Genomic DNA, 22063 nt, shown 5'->3' with positions numbered 1-22063 from the left:
CGCCTTCATCAAAATTGTCTGTTTCAATTAGCAATCCTTAAAGGGCTAAGAGCAATCTTCGATCAAGTGTATAACATATTCGCATGAGGGCTGTTCGTCGCGAATTTCTCATGCAAATCCAAGATTCTTCTCGTTTCTTCTCTCCATTTTGATTGCACGTGTGATAATTAGTTATTAATGCGTGTACGTGCAGATTTCTTGGGGTTTTTGGTTGCGTGGGAGCTTTTTAAAGTAATTGGATTTCTTTGGAAAGCGAATAATGAATTAACTTAGACATTTAGAGACGCTATTCCGATCGACAGGAGATTAATTGTTTTGATAGTATTGAAATGTTCGTGTCGTGGAGGCTTTCTTTAATTCACTGGAATTTATCCACGTGAACTATTTGAACAAATTTAGAATATGTTCTTCTTTGCAGCTAAGGATTTCAAAGAATTATTGTAGGCATATTTAACATCCATAAAACGTATTTTAATTTACTGATTTACTGTATTTACTGATTCCTGATTTTCTTGTATTGTATTGTAGTGTGAGAAAGTGTATGAATGAGTTTGTAAAAATGATTTATAATATTTGTTAACAAGTTGTAGCTTTAGATATGTATATAATATGTATTGTAGATAGATTGAGAATAGGAATAAGTAACAATTAGGTTGTAAGAGTCCCTGTACTATACAATTTGCTTTAGTTATGGATATAATATATATTATACATAGATTAAAACAAATTGTATGGTACAGAGACTCTTACAAGCTAATTGTTACTTATTTCTATTGTTAATCTATGTACAAAACAATCTAAAACAAATTGTATGGTACAGGGACTCTTACAAGTTAATTGTTACTTATTTCTATTGTTAGATATGCATATAATATGTATTGCACATAGATTAAGACTAGGAATAAGTAACAATTAGCTTGTAAGAGTCCCTGTACTATCAAATTTGTTTAAGAGTAGAAATAAAGGTTTTAACATTGTTAATTAATAGTTTAATTATTTAATACCCTGTTCATCAGTCCTAGAACGACCAATTCCAATCCTTAAACGAGAAAAACTCGTAAAAAACAGCCCTAATCATGATTAAACTAATTTCTAAGTTCAAACTTCCGCGCTTCCTTTTGGATACCTCCTCGCACATCATGTTCTCCTGATACAAAATTCGATTTTCGAGTTTTCGATTGAAAAATCACTGAAATCTGGCGGTTCCTGGAAAATGACGTCACTTGTCAGAATCTCAGGAATTCCAGGAATTCTTGATGACGTCATTTCCAAGAAGTGGCATGTTGGGATACCTCCTCACATGTTATGTTCTCCTAATACAAAATCAGATTTTGAGGTTTTCGATGGAAAAATTGCGAATGTATCAGGAGAACATGACGTCATAGGAGGTATCGGCAATTCCAGGAATTTTTGATGACGTCTTTTCCAAGAAGTGGCACTATTCGGATACCTCCTCACATGTTATGTTCTCCTGATACATTGTCGATTTTGCGACTAAAATTTCCAAAAATCGACTTTGTATCAGGAGAATATAAATAGTGAGGAGGTATGCCTGCCACTTCTAGGAAAATGACGTCACTTCCAAGAATCGCTGAAATTCTTAGAATTCTCGATGACGTCATTTCCAAGAAGTGGCACTATTCGGATACCTCCTATGACGTCATGTTCTCCTGATACAAAGTCGGATTTTCAAGATTTTGGTCGAAAAATCGGCAATGTATCAGGAGAACATGACGTCATAGGAGGTATCCGGATAGTGCCACTTCTTGGAAATGACGTCATCGAGAATTCCTGGAATCCCCGATATTTCCTATGACGTCATCAGATAGTAAAATTTCCAATTTTTCGATCTAAAACTCGAAAATCAGACTTTGTATCAGGAGAACATGACGTCATAGGAGGTATCCGAATAGTGCCATTTCTTGGAAATGACGTCATCGAGAATTCCTGGAATTGCCAATACCTCCTATGACGTCATGTTCTCCTGATACATTTCCAATATTTCGTTCAAGAATCTGAAATTACGACTTTGTATCAGGAGAACATAACATGTGAGGAGGTATTCGTAATGTGCCACTTCTTGGAAATGACGTCACTGATCATTCTGAGAATTCCTGAGATACTTGGAAGTGACGTCATATTACAGAAACTGGCGATTGTTAGATTTACGAAAGGAAAACCCGAATATCGGACTTATAATTAGCCTAATGCAATTAGTGGTAATGACAAGGAAAAGGAGTTGGAGGTGGAATGAAGTAATGATTAATGATAAAACTGGTTTTAATCCGTTTAAATAATCCATTTATTCAATAAAACTAATTAAATATACAAGAAATTACAATAAAACTAATGATGAAATATACAATAAATTACAATAAAACTTAATTTTTATATAATACAAATAGTTATAATATAATTGTTCTTATATCTATTGATGCAATTAAATATCCTAAATTAATATATATTACACATCTATTGGCTTCACAACTTGGTTTCCGTTTCCATTCTCTTCTCTCTACTTCTATCCTTCATCTCAATTAGGAGAATTTTAGAGTATTGCTAATTAAATAAAGAAATTCCTTCATTTTCACTGAAAAGAAAGAGTAAGATAAATTATATCTCCCGCTCTGGAGGTAAGAGAGAGAAAGTTGATATAAGAAAGAGTGAGACAGACAATGTTAACCCTTTTCTAGAACCCCTGGCGCCATCTCTGTGGAAAGCGCTCAAACTTCTCGCACATCGTTATCGACAGGAAAGTAAACTACTAAAGAACTGGTGGCGCTATCTCTGTGAGAAGTGCTCAAACTATTCGCACATCGTTATCGACAGGAAAGTAAATTACTAAAGAACTGGTGGCGCCATCTCTCCCAGGGAAATCGAAACTATTTTCAAATTAGTTACATCAGTTCTCTCAGAGATGGCACCACTAGTTTCGCTCTGGAGGTAAGAGAAAGAAAGTTGCTAGAAAAAAGAGTGAGATAGACAATGGTGACTCTCTTCAAGAACCTCTGGCGCCATCTCTGTGAGAAGCGCTGAAACTAGTTGATGAATAGTTTCAGCTTTTCTACGATAGATGGCGCCATCAGTTCTTAAGTTGTGGCGTTATCGACTTCCATATCTCAGCAAACACATTCACTACTATCTACTTCCGCTCCTCAGAAGTTACATTTTCGATAGGAAATTGTTTCAAAATTAATTCGTACCATCTATAAAAAAGAGACTGTTGTTCGCTAGGTTTTACAAATTTATTATCCATCAAAGACAACGCATCATAATTTTTCTTCATAAAATCCAGATTTATATTTCTAAGCTTCTACTTCAGTTTATTTAATTTGTTAAAGACTTGTTATTTGTTAAATAAAATTGTTATATAAAAGCAAGCGACGTGAAAGTAAATTAGAAGTAATTATAGTAGCAAGGACTTCCACAACTCATGTACTTGTGGCGCCATCTCTCCTAGAATAGCTGAAACTATTCTTCAACTAGTTTCTGAGTTTCTCACAGACATGGCGCCACCAGTTCTTGAGTAGTTCACTTCACTGTCGATAACGATGTGCGACCAGTTTGAGCATTTCTCGCAGAGATGGCGCTGCAAGTCATAAAAATAAATTTTAAATAGAAAATTTGAAGAATTGTTCGCAAACAATATATATACATACGTATACAGTTTGAAATAATATATAAGCAGAAATAAATACATTGAAAATGTATATAATATACGCATATAACAATTGTTTAAAGTAATACGAAATAAATAATGTACTATACTATTTTCTCTGTACTTTTCTTAAGATTATAAATCATATTTTGTATTATATATCTTTAATTGAATCTTCCTTTCCATTGTTTGTTACGTCTTCAAAATATAATTAAACTAATGCTGAATGATTGAAGAAATTCTTGAAATTATCATTGATTCCATCAGCTCTTCTATATTTCCACTTCTAATACCTGCAACAGAAAAAAGTCACAATTAGTTAATCAACATATTCATGAAGCATTTTTGTATAAGTTCTAGCAAATAACACTCTACAAAATAGAAGAAAATATTATGAGTACAGAGTACAGAAATGTTTCTACAAATTAATTGTTATTAACTAGAATACTTACCAATTTTGTAAATAAAATTTATGCAGGTTTAATTTAATGCGTTTCAAACATTTTTCAAAGTTCTTGTCCCATATATAACCCAATCATTGTTGCTTTCATGCGTTTTTAATCCTTTTTGCAGTTGCGCAAGCTTTCAGATAAATCAGAAACTGTTCACCAACTTCTTGTAGAGTAACTCTTGAAATAAAATAGACCTCTCATCTACCGATATTGCTCTTTTTCATTCCAGAATCTTCTCCATTCATTTTGCAAGTAAAAAGCACAAGAAATCTGTAGCAAAAAGTGATGAAACAAAATATTATCTTCTTTGGAATTGTAATTAAAAACTGAAATTGATTTGAGTACTCTTTAAAAATTTCTGGACTTAAAAAGTGTTCCACGATGAGAGAACTTCGAGGAATACTGTGTTATAGCAACAAGAATTTGTTATAATTATTTGAATAAAATTTTGTATTCATGTATGTTTTATATTGCCTGCATGTGTCTCTAAAAAAGTGCCCAAGCTAATTGTTATGCTGTTCTAAAAAGTGCTCAAGCGTTACCAACAACGAGGCAAATTCCTTTCCTCTTTTTCTTTAGATCTTGTTGGACCAAAGTTCATTATACTCTTAATATGAATTTTAAATAGGTGATTGTTACGATTAGCTTGTGTCATTAACTAAATAAGTCTAGAATTGACCAATTAGTGATATTTGCAGCGTATTCTGCAATACCAACTGCACAAAACAGTCGCAAGTTTCTTCTTTTATAGTTCTTCTATAATTAATTAAATATATAATTTGTAAACTCAATAAATAACAAGTAATTATTATTTGATGATGAATACGTAAGCTGATAAAAAAGAAAATATTATTTATTACAGGATTTTTGATGGATCTTAATTAAATAGGAAACAATTAAACTCATCAATGTTTCACAGAGCATTCTATTGATTGGTCATTGCGATTATTTAACGCTTTAATATTCTTCTAATTCTCCACAATCAAATTGTTCATTCGTAATTTATTATAATTCATAATTTCGATTTCAAGATTATATAGGCAATTTATATTTGCGTGTTTCTCTTCCACGCGCACGCAGATCTGTCTTTTCATTTTTAATTAAACAATCTCTTTAAATTTAGCTCGCACGCGCATACAAAATATTGAAACTGTGTGCGTATTATAAAATACAATTAGTCTTCCTTTAATAAATGTGCTTGATAAACTTTGCAAGAACGTAACACCAGCTGAAATCAGGATATTTCGATTTCATAACGTAGAATTCATGTAAAATGATTGAACTTCGATAGTATGTACAATGATAAAATTTTATATACACTCATTTCTCACGCACAGATCAGAAATTCGCATGGTCGCTCGTCGAAAATAAACTCTCGCGCAGGATTATGTTTTTGGCACAAATCTGCAAGTCTAGAAGACGAACCTAATTTCTTCGCTTGATCTTATCGTTCAATCCTTTTATACATCTTCTATCGAGACACAGGAAGATCGTAAATTGAATAGTTTATTATCTTTCCTTGTTAAGCTGCAAACTAACATTTCATTTCCTACAAACAATCCTCAGCATTCGCAGAAAGAGAAACGCGTGTACACGCAATTAACGTTCAATCTTTATCTTCTTCAGTAAGACTTTGTAGTAACAAATGATATAATTTTGCAGACTACGGATGTGTTTATTGAAAATTTATACTCTTAGAGAAGTAACGTAACAAATTTAGCTTACTCTTACAATTTCTACAAGTATTTCATTGGACTACATCAAATATTAAACGACGCAGAAATGTAATTTCTCTTCAGAAATTAAAAATAAAGTTAATTTGTTTAGAATATTCAGTGCAAATATGTTTCATAATGCATAAACATCCGCAGTCTGATAATAACAGTCTACATAAACCTCAATTAATTCCACAACGATCCTAATTACCTCCTGCAAACGGTACCAACAGAAATACCTAAGAACTGTTCAAGTTAAAATTAAATCCATTGCGCGCAATTATATTAAAAAAAGTAATATCAATGAATAAAGAGAAAGCAACGATCATTAAGGAATTACTCAACTTCTGTCGATCCTCACCTTTCTTCCTTCGATTCACAATTTTTCTGGTCAATAAACAATTGAACTCCTTCTACACACAAACCAAAACATTCACAACCTACCCCAAAGCTAGTCAAAAGCTCGCTTTCCACTGAAAACTGTCTAAGAGATTGATATGTTCAGTAAAGAGGCGTTCGTTCGCCAGAAAACTGTGCTGTAGAAACAATCCTCTGTCACTTGGTCGTGTGTCTCGCCCAGGTGGTCCTCTGCACCTCAGACATGAGTTCATTCCTTGGTGGCAAACGAGCGCTGGTGGTGCGAGACGGTGGAGGACCAGGAGTTCTCAGGATGGTCGCCAGATTCTTCTGACTCTGCTGGCCTTTCTTGCTCGATGCCTGGTCGTTCGTGTTCTCTTTGGTGGACGCCTGTTTAGCCATCGCCTCTGACCTTTTACCCTGAGGTGGAGGATCCAGCACGATGGGTGGTATTTCGTCATGGAGATTGATTCGATCCTGCTTACTCTTTGCCTCTTGAGCCATGTGGCTGGCTATCCTCTCGCCAGAGCAGGGTAGAGGCTTGATAAAAGGAGTTCTCGAGTCCACGCACTCTGGGTTCCCTGTATAGTTGTCTAGCTTGTGCGTCATTATGGGTGACGATGAGAAACTGTTCGGTTGGGAGACTCTTAGCGACATGGAGCTTGGAGACAATTGAGCTGAGTTCTGCAAGTTAAAGAAAATGAAATATGAACTCTGTTCGACAACTCTTAGCATGTGTTTACTTGGGGATCCAGTAACGCTCTAATCTTGAATAAAAATTGTTACAATCCTTCTTGTTAACCCATTCGCTGCCAAGCTCAGATTATATGAAGCTATTTCTATTGCCATTTATATTTGGAGTGGTATTATTTACCAAAGTTCTGTCATTTGTCCGATTTGTCCTGATAAACCTCCATTATGTATCGGACTTTGTTACAAATTCTATCATGAAGATAAATAATTATATGTGATTATGTTGCTATAAAATTTTGTTATAAATACACGATGAAGTTGATTTTTGCTTAATTTAAATCTGTGAAAGATTATTCTCTTTAACTAATAATTGATCTATAATTTTTGTATTAAATGTAATTGTAGTATTTTTTTCAAGTTTTTTACATTTGCATATTTATGTTTGTGGGCACAAAAAATTGTTTAATTCAAAGGCCAGTATATTATAATATATTGAAAGTAGGACAAGTATACTCGTCTTTGGCAACGAATGGGTTAATTATCATGTTTTCAGTGTTTTGAAATATTTAGAGCTTCGTATGTTTTATACGATCTTGAGAAAGCCAAAATTTGCTTTGAACGATTTTAAGAATCCTATAATCTATATTACTCTCACTGCTTTACGTACAAAATAGCATTTTCGTTGGATATTAAAAATATTTTACTGCAATTTCTATCAAGAAGTACGCCAAGTCGCATTGAAAGTCCATTGGTGTGGTGGACTTGCTATAAAAATCAGAGTACAGCTAAAGGAAGGGCCAAGGAACGCAGTGTCTGCCTTCGTGGGCTTCGCTGGCGTTAATACGACGCTTTACTTACAGATAATCTATTGTTAGGAGGTAGAAGAAGATTAGGACCCATCGTATAAGGAGAAGGTGTGTTGTAAGGTGACCTTTGAGGCTGGTATGGACTCAAATTGTGCAGCCGTTCTAGGAGTTGCGTTTGAAACTGCAGCTGATCCGCTGGACTGCTATTTCCTTGAATTCCTATTGTATTCAGGTTCCCAGGGTACAGAGAGTCCGGTGGATAAGAACAGTAAGGGGATGGTGGATCCAGTTCCCACGGTGAACTTTGTCCTCCTGTTCGCTGACACTGTGGAGTAATAATATTCAATTATTCCAAGCCTGATATCGAGTGACGATAAGAGTATTGATATCTCATGCGTTCAAAGTATTCAACAGAAATTATGCTACTGTCTGGAACTTGGCATTGTTCCCATTATATTTAATTTAATTTCTTTTTGGTCCCATAGAACAAAAATGTTAAATCTTGAACGTGAAGGAAGATAATGCTATTCGAAGTACTACAGTTTAGATTTCTTAGATTCTGATGCGTATTTTGTGAAAATTATATCAATATCAAGTGACGATAACAGCATTGATATCTCATACGTTCAAAGTATTCAACAGAAATTATGCGACTGTTTGAAACTTGGCATTGTTCCCATTATATTTAATTTAATTTCTTTTTGGTCCCATATGACAAAAATGTTGAATCTTGAACGTAAAGGAAGACAATGCTATTCGAATTTTACAGTTTAGATTTCTTAAATTCTGATGCGTACTTTGTGAAAATTGAAATTGAACAACGTTATATCAAGTGATGATAAGAGCATTGATATCTCATGCGTTCAAAGTATTCAACAGAAATTATGTGACTGTCTGGAACTTGGTATTGTTCCCATTATATTTAATTTAATTTCTTTTGATTCGATGAGACAAAAATGTTGAATCTTGAACGTAAAGGAAGACAATGCTACCCAAAGTTGTACAGTTTAGATTTCTTAAATTCTGATGTGTACTTTGTGAAAATTGAAATTGAACAACGTTATATCAAGTGACGATAAGAGCATTGATATCTCATGCGTTCAAAGTATTCAACAGAAATTATGCTACTGTTTGGAACTTGGCATTATTTTCATTATATTTAATTTAATTTCTTATGATTCGATGAGACAAAAATGTTGAATCTTGAACGTAAAGGAAGACAATGCTACTCAAAGTTGTACAATTTAGATTTCTTAAATTCTGATGCGTACTTTGTGAAAATTGAAATTGGACAACGTTACCTAGCATTTGTTGGTAGCGCAAAGTCCGAAGTCCCGTGCGAAGACCTGTTACATAACATCATCACACCGGCGCTTAGCACGATTATTGGATTAGCGATATAGCTTTAATGTCAGCATTAAATTGCTCTCTTCCTGTCGAGCAATGTAGGGCGAGATGCGACGGCGTGCAAGCGATACTGTTTTCGCGCTTATCAAACTCTAATCGCTCATACGGTTTCCATAAAAACGATTAAAAGGATCCTTCGTTGCAATCTGGCTTAAATCTCTCGTCTACCTAGCAATTTCTCCTCCCACAATGACCAAAAGATGGTGGTTTGAACGTTTAACTTTAATTACAGAGATTCAGCAGATCAGTAATTATAATTGTAACATATCCTAGCGTTGGAATTTTGTACGATTACAATTTGAGCAGTTCTCGTCGAGATTGATTCAATTGTAACATGGATATAAGTAGCAAGCATCCGTTTGGAAAACGATACACTATCTTAGAGCTACGAATGATATTTCTAAATGAATACCAGCTACTTACATGCGAGCACCTCGATTAAACTAAAAACGCAAAACAATGCTTTCGAAAAACGTGATCATCGATCTGCGTGCAAAGATGAACAAAAAGGCATCCAATTCGAGTTAGCAAACGCCTCAGAGCACACATTCGATCTGATCTCGTCACAGAATGCGGTATCGGACAGTACAAGGGAGAAACAAAAATCAGACGATCACAGGCGTCGAAACAAACTCAAAGTACATAAAATTAGCGAGACGATTCTAAATTCTGTACAAGGAAACAAAACGTATCAGACTATTTGTAACAGATCTCTCTCGATGCAAACGCAATCTCGTTACAGTTTGCTCGCTCGATAGCGGGTATAAAACATAAGTATGCGCGTAAATCGTTTTATTAAGAAATTTATAAAAATAAAAAAAGGGAAAAAGAAAGATATGCATCGGTACAAAAGCCGTTACGGTACAAAAACTGTAAAGAAAGGAGGGAAAACAGGGGAAAGTACAAGATACAGTGTTAAACAATTGGAATGCAACGTTCGCAGGCACAAAACTTTGCTGGCTGGTGAACACTCGTGTCATGGTATTCGATAGAGCGTTACCTGGCCGAGGTTCGACAAGTCAGGAATGGTGGTTGTTTGCTGTATCGTCGTAGAGCCAGGCATTTGCGACTGCGAGCCCACGTGGCTGTTCGTGAGCCGTTCTTGCTCTCGAAGGTGGCCAACAAGTGCACCTATGTGCTCCAGTAGCTCTTTATTTTGTATCAGCAACTGGTGTGTCCTGGCCTACAATACAAACAGAATGTTAACAACTTCATATTATTATATTTTGGAATATTTCAGTGCAACATATTTGATGTAACTTTCAAATACTGAAACGTCAAATCGTCAAATTCGTTTCGAATACAGAAACAGAATGTTAACAACTTCATATTAGTATATTTTGGAATATTCCAGTGCAACACATTTGATGTAACTTTCAAATACTGAAACATCAAATCGTCAAATTCGTTTCGAATACAGAAACAGAATGTTAACAACGTCATATCATTATATTTTGGAATATTCCAGTGCAACACATTTGATGTAACTTTCAAATACTGAAACGTTCTCCACGTTATCGTTCGATACTATCGACAGGTATCAAACAACTGGTGTCGCGTGTCGTTTACCTGAGCTTCGACGCGAGCTGCCGTTTCAGCCGTAAGCTGATCCTGAAGCAGTCGTGCATGGCCAACAGCGGCTCTGGTTTGTTGGATCTGCTGCTCTAACTGCTCTCGCAACAATTGGATCTCGTGCTTTAGAGCGGTTAATTCACGACCAACTAGTAATCCTCCGCAATCGGAGGTCACCGTGCCCTGTGCGTGAAATTTATCAATGTACAAGGTGGTCCTAATACTTGACAAACAACATCTAAGAGATATTTTCTGAAATGCAGCATCTTCAACCAACTTATTCGTTTGAGACAACATTCGTTTCAGTTTCCCTGATAAATCATTACTAAAATTATCGATCCATTAAGATCTCAGAACAAATAAGGCGACTAGTCAGGAGTTCTGTTGGTTGAGAGCTTGAAATCATCTCAGAAATTACCTCTTGAACGTTGTTTGTCTAGCATTGGGACAACTTGTGCATGTATAAGTTATGTATATCATTTCAATGAATTTTAAAGCGCATTACAGAGTTGTGTATCAGTGAATTTCTGAAATGCAGCCTCTTCAACAGTTTCGCTGATAAATCATTACTAAAATCACCGATCCATTAAGATCTCAGAACAAATAAAGCGACTGGTCAGGAATTCTGCTGAGCTTGAAATCATCTCAGAAATTACCTCTTGAACGTTGTTTGTCTAGTATTGGGACAACTTGTGCATGTATAAGTTATGTATATCGTTCCAATGAATTTTAAATCGCATTACAGAGTTGTGTATCAGTGAATCATGGCAAATGGTCAATCTTACCGATGGCGATTGTCTAATGGGCGAGGTAGACGCTGCGGTTGCTGGGATTTCATGCGATCTCAGAATACACGGAACAGTTGTCTGTTCTGGTACCGAGTCCTCCGTGTCTCCCAAGAGCGATATATCTGCAATGCATACAATTTTGTTAATATTTGCTCTGAGAACTTACAACTGAACATTAATGGATTTATATGAACCTTAAATTTTATAATTTAACATACCATTTATATGGTATGTAATGTTATGGTATGTAATGCATACCATTTTGTTAATACTTGCTCTGAGAACTTACAACTGAACATTAATGGATTTATATGAACCTTAAATTTTATAATTTAACATACCCTTCATATGATATTTAATGTTATGGTATGTAATGCATACCATTTTGTTAATACTCGTTCTGAGAACGTACAACTAAATATTAATAAATTTATATGAACCTTTAATTTTATAATTTAACAATACTATGAAATACTATTCGATACCAACTTTGTAATAACTTTGCAATTAAAAAATTCACTGCTGTTCCACTTGCTATTTGTTATAGAAGTTGTGTTGCGTTAAGAAGATGTAAGAGAGAAGCTTAAAACTTTCAATTTTACAATTCCAATATTATGATAAGAACGTTAAGCTTTGGCAATATTTATTTATAAAATGTATAACCAAAGAGAGCAAGTAAATTTAGAAAATTATAATTGTTTACCTTTATGTACAGAAGACGGCGATGGCTGCGATTGTTCATTCGGTATTTCGTCTTGGTCCTCGTAAACGTCACGATGATTCTCACCGTGCTCCTTCTCCCTTTCTTTCTCACCCCGCTCTTCCGTGGCGTTATTTATACTTAATTTATGGCACACCTCGAAAGCCTGTCCTACCGTTCTGACCACCTTCATCGCTTGACTCTAATGAAATCCAACTTTTTCAATTGAACGTACAAGTAAGTACACTATTTAGAGGTGTGTGACGAGGGGCAATTGTCGCGTTTTGTGTGTGTGTGTAGAACTGGTGCATCATCAAACTTCAAGTATTGTAAGGATGAGGATATAACACAATTAATTATAAATATAATGAGATTGTAAATTGTTGAGAAATGTTAGCAATATTATTGTTTTCGAGATATTGAGCTTTGGTATTTTCATATTTTTTATTTTAGGGTTCTAAATTTGCAAAGTCAAAAATTCTGAAGCTTCCAAATAATCTAAGTATCAAATTTGAAAACTGTCAAATTTAAAGAATTTAAGTTTATCTTCGAAATTTCGAGCTTTGTCATTTATATATTTCCAACTCTCTACTTTCAATTTTGCAAATTTTAGAATTTTGAAGTTTCCAAATAATCCAAGTCTCAAATTTGAAAATTTCAAAACTTGAAGAATCGAAGTTTATCTTCGAAATTTCAAGCTTTGTCATTTACATATTTCCAATTTTGCAAACTCTAAAATTCTGAAACTTCCAAATAATCCAAGTCACAAATTTGAAAATTGCCAAATTTAAAGAATTCAAGTTTATCTTCAAAATTTCGAGCTTTGTCATTTACATATTTCCAATTTTGCAAACTCTAAAATTCTGAAGCTTCCAAATAATCCAAGTCTCAAATTTGAAAATTTTCAAACTCAAAGAATCAAAGTTTATCTTCGAAATTTCGAGCTTTGTTATTTACATATTTCCAATTTTGCAAACTCTAAAATTCTGAAGCTTTCAAATAATTCAAGTCTCAAATTTGAAAATTTCCAAACTCGAAGAATCAAAGTTTATCTTCGAAATTTCGAGCTTTGTCATTTACATATTTCCAAATTTGCAAACTCTAAAATTCAGAAACTTCCAACTGAACAAATTCCCAAATATTCCAATTAAAAAACCTTCAACCATCCAACTTCCAACGCGTGCTACCCACGCTTCTCAAAACCCAATCAAACACCTAAATCCGTCTACACCCAACAAGTGTTCCAAAATTAGAAAGGAAAAAGAAAAAAACGAAAAAAGCGAAAGAAAATAAAATCTGACGAAAAACAGAAACAGTATCGCGACCGCCGCTAATTTATTCCATCGCGACGGTTTCTCCCTCGTCCGCGACATATCCCGTGGCCTTTCTTTTCCTATTTCTCGTACGTCAGGCCACAGGAGACACCTTTACCCCCATAAACGGCGTTATTCGCAAGCGTCCACCTTTACCTCGAGTTCCTCGAGGTCATCGTTCTCTTCCTCGAAGGGGTTCTCATCGAACCTGAACTCGACGCTCTGCGTGGCGCGTGCCAGCTGCAGGGGTGGCGGTTTCGTCTTTGCAAACGGTTTCTTCAGTTTCAGATAGTTGAATATCTCAGGTTCCTTGAACGAGAGCTTCTTCCTGGGCTTTGGGGTGGTCTCGACACCGGATGGACTCGCTGGTCCGGAACCAAACGGCACTGCCGCCTCGCAGCTCGTTTGCTTCGTGTTCTTCAGCATGCTTCACCTTCGTACGTGTCGCGTTTTCCAGATCACGCTGTATTTCGCGTGCTGCACTCTGTTACTTTCTTAGGAAACACCGTGCACCTACATCACGACGCCAGTTTACGCGTTCACGACGTCCTTTTGCGTTCTTATCTCATTGGATCCCGTCCAACGGCTATTTCATTCGAAGATCTCAATACGATTACGCGGGAATCATTCAATGGACGATGCATCTCAGACGGTCCGTTAAATATCATCTTGGGCAGAGAAGAAAATAGAAATCGATTGAGGAATCGAGATTTATCAATACACATCAACGCGTGCTAAGAATTTCTTTGTCCACAGAGCAGGAGGATCGCGAGAAAGAACTCTGGCGTCCGTTTATTTACGAAAATGCAACGAACCAGAGCAGTCAACCCTGCACGAGACCATCTTGCAAAATAAAGAACAGCGATATGATGTGTACGAATCGATTTTCATTGAAAAACAGACTCGTGTCGGGTCCCCAGAGCCTCGAGTGCTGGACACGCGTTACATGTTCCTTGTACTCTTTCGGATCCCATCAATTTTCCCCATCCCAACTGCGTTCGATCGTCAGCGCCGCGGTTTCGTCGAGCATTACACGCGCGTACGGTTCCCTGGGACTGGCAGTCGGAAACAGGGAACTCGAATATAACCGCGAATCGAGTTTCGTGGGCGACGATAAACCGTCCGCCGCGAATTTATTTCGAATACACAACGCGACGCCGAAGAATCGATATTTACGCGTTGCACCGTGCCCCGGACGATTCCATTTATAAACAGCCGACCACTGGCAAACTCTCGTCGATAAATCTTTGCTTCTCTCTCTCTCTCTCTCTCTTTCTCTGTTTCTCTTCTCTTTCTCACTCTCTCCCTCTTTCTCTCGCTTTAGAAACTATTACGGATCCACGTCGTTAACGGGGGCCTACGCGAGGAGTTTATTTGCTCCGCGGCGTGTAACAGCGAGAACGCGCTAGAGGCGTCTCTCCCTATAACCCCTGCGCGAGGAATCAATCTCGAACATTGTAAATCTTCGTCCTATCGTGGTAACTCGAGTTACCTGCAACAGTTGGTCTGTGCGAGACACACTCTAAGGTATTTTTTTGTAATGAAATAGAACGTAAAGGTTTATTTTCCGTTTTGTATCGTAAGGAAGTTCTTTTAGGCGAAGCTCTGACACAGAAGTTTTCCAATTTGGCGCTGTGAGCGTATGCCATGTAATCATGTAAATCTAGTTGGAGTTAATTTTGTAGCTGTAAGTGTCTCGAAGTAAAGAAGTAATGTATAAAGAAGAGAATGAAGCGTGGAATACAGCAAGAACGCGCTAGAGACGTCTCTCCCTATAACCCCAGCACGAGGAATTAATCTCGAACATTGTAAATCTTCGTCCTATCGTGGTAACTCGAGTTACCTGCAACAGTTGGTCTGTGCGAGACACACTCTAAGGCATTTTTTTGTAATGAAATAGAACGTAAAGGTTTATTTTCCGTTTTGTATTGTAAAGTAAGTTCTTCTAGTACAGTATTTGACGCAGAGGCTCTCCAATTTGGCGTTGCGAGCGTATGCTGTGTATGGAAAATCTAGTTGGAGTTAATTTTGTAGCTGTAAGTGTCTCAAAGTAAAGAAGTAATGTATAAAGAAGAGAATGAAGCGTGGAATACAGCAAGAACGCGCTAGAGGCGTCTCTCCCTATAACCCCAGCACGAGGAATTAATCTCGAACATTGTAAATCTTCGTCCTATCGAGGTAACTCGAGTTACCTGCAACAGTTGGTCTGTGCGAGACACACTCTAAGGTATTTTTTTGTAATGAAATAGAACGTAAAGGTTTATTTTCCGTTTTGTGCTGTAAAGTAAGTCCTTTTTTGCGAGCGTATGCCATATATGGGAAATCTAGTTGGAGTTAAAGGAGTAATGGATACTTTTAAATATGTGTGTAAAGAAGAGGATGAAGCGTGAATACACTTGTGCTGAGTACTTTTTGTATAGAATTGCGAAGAAAAATTAATTATGGATGCTCTAAGGCATTCTTTTTTAATGAAATAGAACGCATAGAGGTTTATTTTCCGTTTTGTATTGTAAAGTAAATTCTTTTATTAGAGACTCTGATGCAGAGGTTCTCCAATTTGGCGCTGCGAGCGTATACCATATATGGGAAATCTAGTTGGACTTAATTTTGTAGCTGTAAGTGTCTCGAAGTAAAAAAGTAATGGATATCTTTAAATATATGTGTAAAGAAGAGGATGAAGCGTGGAATACACTTGTGCTGGGTACTTTTCGTATAGAATTGCGAAGAAACAGTATGCCATGTATGGGAAATCTAGTTGGAGTTAATTTTGTAGCTGTAAGTGTCTCGAAGCAAAGAAGTAATGAATACTTTTAAATATATGTGTAAAGAAGAGGATGAAGCGTGGAATACACTCGTGCTGGGTACTTATCGTATAGAATTGCGAAGAAACAGTAGTTATGGGTGTTCTAAGGCATTCTTTTTTAATGAAATTTTGTAGCTGTAAGTGTCTCGAAGTAAAGAAGTAATGGATACCTTCAAATATATGTGTAAAGAAGAGGATGAAGCGTGGAATACACTTGTGCTGGGTACTTTTCTTACAGAGATACGAAGAAAAAGTAGTTATGGATGTAAATTACGTAAACGCACTTATGCTGGGTATTTTTCGTATAGAAACGCGAGGAAAAAATAGTTATGGATGTGAATTACGTAAACGCGGTCGCGTGCGTTTGATTAGGAGGGGTGCTTGTTATCTACTCGTCGTTTAATCACTGACGAGCGTGCTCGCTCGTGTTACGCACGCTTAACTAATCAAAGCAACGTGCTCGCTTGTCGTTATCACTAACTGTCGTCGTCTGAGGTCAAGTTCGAGATTTATGAATGGTCGTAGCGGATTTTATCTACGCGCGAATGAAATACATCCATTAAATGTTAATTCGTGCTTTTTAAGTTTTATAAGTCCTAGAAATGCGAGTCTGCTACAAAACTTTCGTTTATTTCCTATTCTCTCTGTTTTCCTCTAAACTCGTGGAATTAAACGAGACTTTATCTAAGATTAAGAGATTTTATAAGTCCTAGAAATGCGAGTCTTCTACAAAACTTTCGTTTATTTCCTATTCTCTCTTTATTTCTCTAAACTCGTGGAGTTAAACGAGATTTTATCTAAGATTAAAAGATACTCGTTTCTCAATGAGTTTTTCAAGATAAACACGTCTATTTTTGTTAATACAAAACGTAGTATATTTGTATTAGAGCAGCAGATTTCCTACTTTCTTATTTTTTTATTTAATGTATATTTTACGACCATCTGTAGGGAATTAAACCAATTCTATTATTGCTAATAAATTAATAAAATGTTGGCTAGAATGAAGAAAATTATTTGTTAATTTATGAATTTGATAATGTTGATGATGTAGCTTGAACAAAATCGTTGATAAAATGATAGATTAAGATATAATTTATAATAAATATCTGATAAGTTCAAGGCTGTAGAGCAGACTGTTTAGTAATCGACGATTAAAATTAATCAAGAAAGCAGGTGAAGCCTGTTGAGCGACTCAGTGAGATGAAACAGAAACACGTGGCTCGAACTACATAGCTTTGCTCGTTGAATTCTTTGATCTTTTATATCCTACTTACTTTTTTTTTAATTTAAATAAAAATCCCTGAAGCCCTGAATAAATAAGCCAAATTTAGTGTATACCACATTCTGAGGAATCGAATCAATTTTTTATGGTAGATTTTTGTCTTTCTTCAATTAAAAATAACGAAGAAAGAAAATATTCACTCAGTTTTTAATATCTGAGGAAATAAATTAAATTACTTATCACATTTTCTGAGAAATTAAACCAACAAAAATCGAAGATGGTATTGCAAGTTGAATTTTAAACTTGTAATGTTTAAATACGTATTACATTTTCTGAGAAGTTAAACCAATAAAAATCGAAGATGGTATTGCAAGATGAATCTTAAACTTGTAATGTTTAAATACGTATCACATTTTCTGAGAAGTTAAACCAACAAAAATCGAATATAATATTGCAAGTTGAATTTTAAACTTGTAATGTTTAAAATACGTGTGTCTTTAAAGGTATCTATCGATTATCCAATTTCACCCTCCAATTATCACGATGGGTGTACTGTTTCAGCTAAAGAAAGTGGAATTGTGAGAAATCAAAGGCTTCCCTTGAAAGCTTCGTTTCCAGAGAGCTGCCCATAAATATTTGCCAGCTTCGAGGAGTACAATCTCGTTACTACAATCACTATTGATTTCTACATTGACCTTCTGCAATAAAATCTTTGTCTGCAATAGAAGAAAAAGTTTACAAAATTTCAACGTTCTAATTTTAATTAGATTTCTAAATCTAACGTTCTAAGATTCATGTACGAGGTTCACTATTGATTTCTACATTGACCTTCTGCAACAAAATCTTTGTCTGCAATAGAAGAAAAAGTTTGCAAAATTTCTACGTTCTAATTTTAATTAGATTTCTAAATCTAACGTTCTAAGATTCATGTACGAGGTTGCAAAGAGAAGATTAATTTCTCTAAAAATAATGATAAAAATGAGAAATGAGATGCGCAACGCGATGGTGGAGTAACGTATGCGATGATCCTCGAGATAAGAGCGCAAAAAGTGCATAACCACATCGACGACAGTGATAAATATTACCAAACGGTGAAATGGTGCCGCATCGATCATTCAGGATCAACCTTGTTCATTTGTCACTTTTATGTACGCTTAAACTATTCGCTCGTTTACGCGCAGCTCTGAGAACATAGAAGTGGACTAGTCATAATTCATTTTCTTTTTCCTGAACACGAAAGCACGAAACTGTACCTGCACGTTGTAACAGGGATAAATCACTGAAATCGATCTTCGTTCGGGGATGAAGTCTTTTTTTTCTTGGACACCATTCACTGAACTAAATGTGTCGCGTCACTCACCGATGAAATCGTCTCTTGGCTATTTTAACACACCCTTTTTAATTATAAATCGAACTAAAATTATTGCTATATATGTACACTGTTTCACTTACTGTTAAAATTGTTTTTCACTATTTTTTGTTACCTACGAATTAATAATAAATTTATTCAGTAAATTATTCTCCAAATTTCTTGCTATTTAATTTTGTTAACTGAAAAATCGCTCAAGTTCTGTTGTTCATCTTGTTTTCTGAAGTTTCGTTAATAGTTTAGCTCTCCGTTTCTTGATTAAACTTATCCAATTTGCGTCCTCGATTGCTCGCCTAAAATTCCTCCAATTTCTGTGGAAATGTTTCAACCACGTTCACAGCGGAACTTTTTCTTCCAATCTTCTCCTTTTTGGCGGTTTCCCCAATTTCACAGAACTATTTCCTCCTCTGCGTATTCTTAAGCAATTTGAACCTCCGTTCTCAAACCTCTCCCTTTTCCATTAAACTTCTTCCACTTCTGCCAATTAGTCTAATAGAATCCTCTGGTGCTCTTCTCACGTGTCCAATTCTAATTCTCAACTTCGCAATTCATCTTTTCAAAACTTATTTGAAATTTTAAGATCATTCTTATAGTTTTTTGTTGTTCATCATTCTTATTTTTCTTTCATCACCATTCTCTGCACTATATTTTTTTCTTTTTAAATTTAATAAACTAATTTCTTTCTTCCTTAGATTTACTAAATCAAATTCTTCTCTTTCTAAGTTTAATAAACTAAATTCTTTTTTCTTTAAATTTAATAAACCAATTTCTGCTTTTTCTAAATTTAATAAACTAATTTCTTCTTTCTTTAGATTTACTAAACCAATCTTTATCTTTTTAAATTTAATGAACTAATTTCTTTTTTCTTTAGATTCACTAAACTAACTTTTTATCTTTCTAAGTTTAATAAACTAATTTTTTTTTTCTTTAAATTTAGTAAACCATTTTCTTCTCTTTCTAAATTTAATAAACTAATTTCTTCTTTCTTTAGATTTACTAAACCAATTTTTTTATCTTTTTAAATTTAAGAAACTAAATTCTTCTTTCTTTAAATTCGTTAAACCAATTTCTTCACTTCCTAAATTTAATAAACTAACTTTCCAACACAACCTAAATTTCTATCTCCTCACTTCTCTATTTCTCTTCTACTTCTTATTCTCACCACTCTTCATTTTTCCCCACTTCAACGACCAAATCACCATACCTTTACTAATTTCCCTCTCAATTCAAATCACAGTTTCTCACCCCCTATTCCTTCAACCCTAAAAAATCACCACTAGTTTCTTCCTCAAATCGCAGTCTCTCATCTCCTGTTCCTTTTCACAACAAATCACCACTCAATCCTCCGTTTCTTCTTTTAACTTCTTCGCGCAACTGGTCATTCCATCCTATTCTTCCCTTCTTCTTTCTTCTGGTCCGAGTCAACGGTCGTTTCTTCGTACACCTCGTCTCTTTTTATTCGTCGAGTCCATCCACGCACTGTTCTCTCTCTCTCTCTCTCTCTCTTCTCTCTTTCTCTCCTCTCTCTCTCTTCACTCTTCTCTCTTTCTCTCTCTCTCTCGTCTTCTCTCTCTCTCTTCACTCTTCTCTCTTCCTCTCTCTCTCTCGTCTTCTCTCTCTCTCTCTCCCTCTCTCTCTTCTCTCTTCTCTTGTCCCCTGCGATCCGTCACAGAAGTTGGTCCGCGCGGTATTCGAGTCACGCGCTAAGGAACGGAAGACGCGTCTCGAAGCTGGGACGCGTGTTCTCGAAATGTATCCCCCGAAAACCGACGAGCATCTCGCAGCAGCGGTCCAGGTGGAGCGGAACCAAGCGCGGCGTGTGCCTCTGGCGGATCGCGGGACGCGCGATTAGCGGCAGAAGCGTCGCGACGCCACACGCGCCGGCAATCCGTCCGATTCTTCCTCTGGTTTATTTATAAGCGCATTAATATGCCCGCTTTTGTGCCGCTCGATGGCATTTCCGTGCCCCTCCAACGCGTACACGTGACCACATAAGATATTCTTCCTGTTCAAGACTTTTTAGAAGCTTGTTACACACTTTTCTGAAGCTTCTTGATTTTGTAATTGACTTTAGAAAGTTTACTGTGGATAGAGTTCTTTTATTTGATTTTTCTATTCACTTGTTTGAAGAAGAAATATTCTTCTCGTTCACCACTTTTTAGACGTTTGTTGCACACTTTACTGAAGCTTCTTGGTTTTGTAATTAATTTTAGAAAGTTTACTGTGGATAGAGTTCTTTTGTTGCCTTTTATCTGAGTTTTCTATTCACTTGTTTAAAGAAGAAATATTTTTTATTTTATTTTTATTTTGAAAGCTTCTTGGTTTTATAATTGATTTGAGAAGGTTTACTGTGGATATAGTTCTTTTGTTGCCTTTTATCTGAGTTTTCTATTCACTTGTTTGAAGAAGAAATATTTTTTATTTTTATTTTATTTTATTTTATTTTTATTTTAGAAGCTTCTTGGTTTTATAATTGATTTTAGAAGGTTTACTGTGGATATAATTCTTTTGTTGCCTTTTATATGACTTTTCTATTCACTTGTTTGAAGAAGAAATATTTTTGTCGTTCACCACTTTTTACAAATTTGTCGCAAACTTTTCCTTTTCTGAAGCTTTCTGTTTTTGTAAAAGTAAGAAGAGATTGTGAATTAATTTTAGAAAGTTTACTGTGCATATATTTCTATTGTTTTCTTTTACCTGATTTTTCTATTCATTTGTTAGAAGAAGAAATATTTGCGTTCGCAGAAGAGTTTGAATTTCATTTGTTTCTGAAAGTGGAAGTATTTCAGGATACCCCCAGTGAAATATTTTCTAAGAGAAGGGCTGTTGAGAACTTTCACTGTTTTCCTTTTTTATTTGCTTTTAAAGATGAAGTACTGCAGAGAAATACCTGTGACGCACTGTGTATATGCTTACTCTTTTTACTTGTGAACTTATAAAACATCTTTATTTAATCAAATCTGTATTAATCGATTCTAACTTCGTCTTAAATAAAAGAAAATATTTTTGTTTAATTCTAAAGTCTTATTTGCCTAACACTTTTAACTATGCTTTTGTATTAATCGATTCTAACTTCGTTTTAAATAAAAAGAAATATTTTTTGTTTAATTCTAAAGTGTTATTTGCCCAACACTTTTAACTATCCTTTTGTAACAGCTATTTTCAATGAAAAAATTCAAACCTTTATCCTAATTAATAGCAAGTATCT

The 22063-nt window shown here is 35.4% G+C and overlaps 1 protein-coding gene across 3 annotated transcripts in view; it reads right to left on the bottom strand.

Annotated features, from left to right (window-relative positions):
- Positions 1-6358: 6358 nt before the first annotated feature.
- Positions 6359-22063, bottom strand: part of LOC143431237 (carboxyl-terminal PDZ ligand of neuronal nitric oxide synthase protein) — a 51033-nt gene continuing 35328 nt past the window's right edge. Inside the window, exons 1-8 of one of the 3 annotated variants that reach the window (XM_076907817.1) lie at positions 18572-18644; positions 13618-13974; positions 12152-12350; positions 11446-11570; positions 10658-10843; positions 10089-10271; positions 7734-8006; positions 6359-6866 (exon numbers count right to left, since the gene is read on the bottom strand). In XM_076907817.1, the coding sequence (XP_076763932.1) occupies positions 6381-6866; positions 7734-8006; positions 10089-10271; positions 10658-10843; positions 11446-11570; positions 12152-12350; positions 13618-13887 (1722 nt within the window). In that variant the 5' untranslated portion in view covers positions 13888-13974; positions 18572-18644 and the 3' untranslated portion in view covers positions 6359-6380. Of the gene's footprint in view, positions 6867-7733; positions 8007-10088; positions 10272-10657; positions 10844-11445; positions 11571-12151; positions 12351-13617; positions 13990-18571; positions 18645-22063 lie in introns of those variants that run through there. The other 2 variants (XM_076907818.1, XM_076907814.1) reach the window with 2 other exon arrangements.

Source organism: Xylocopa sonorina, chromosome 17 (genome assembly GCF_050948175.1).
Source record: "Xylocopa sonorina isolate GNS202 chromosome 17, iyXylSono1_principal, whole genome shotgun sequence".
Lineage (NCBI taxonomy): Eukaryota > Metazoa > Arthropoda > Insecta > Hymenoptera > Apidae > Xylocopa > Xylocopa sonorina.
The sequence above is the reverse complement of the archived record's forward strand: the minus strand, read 5'-3'. Positions and strand labels throughout refer to the sequence as shown.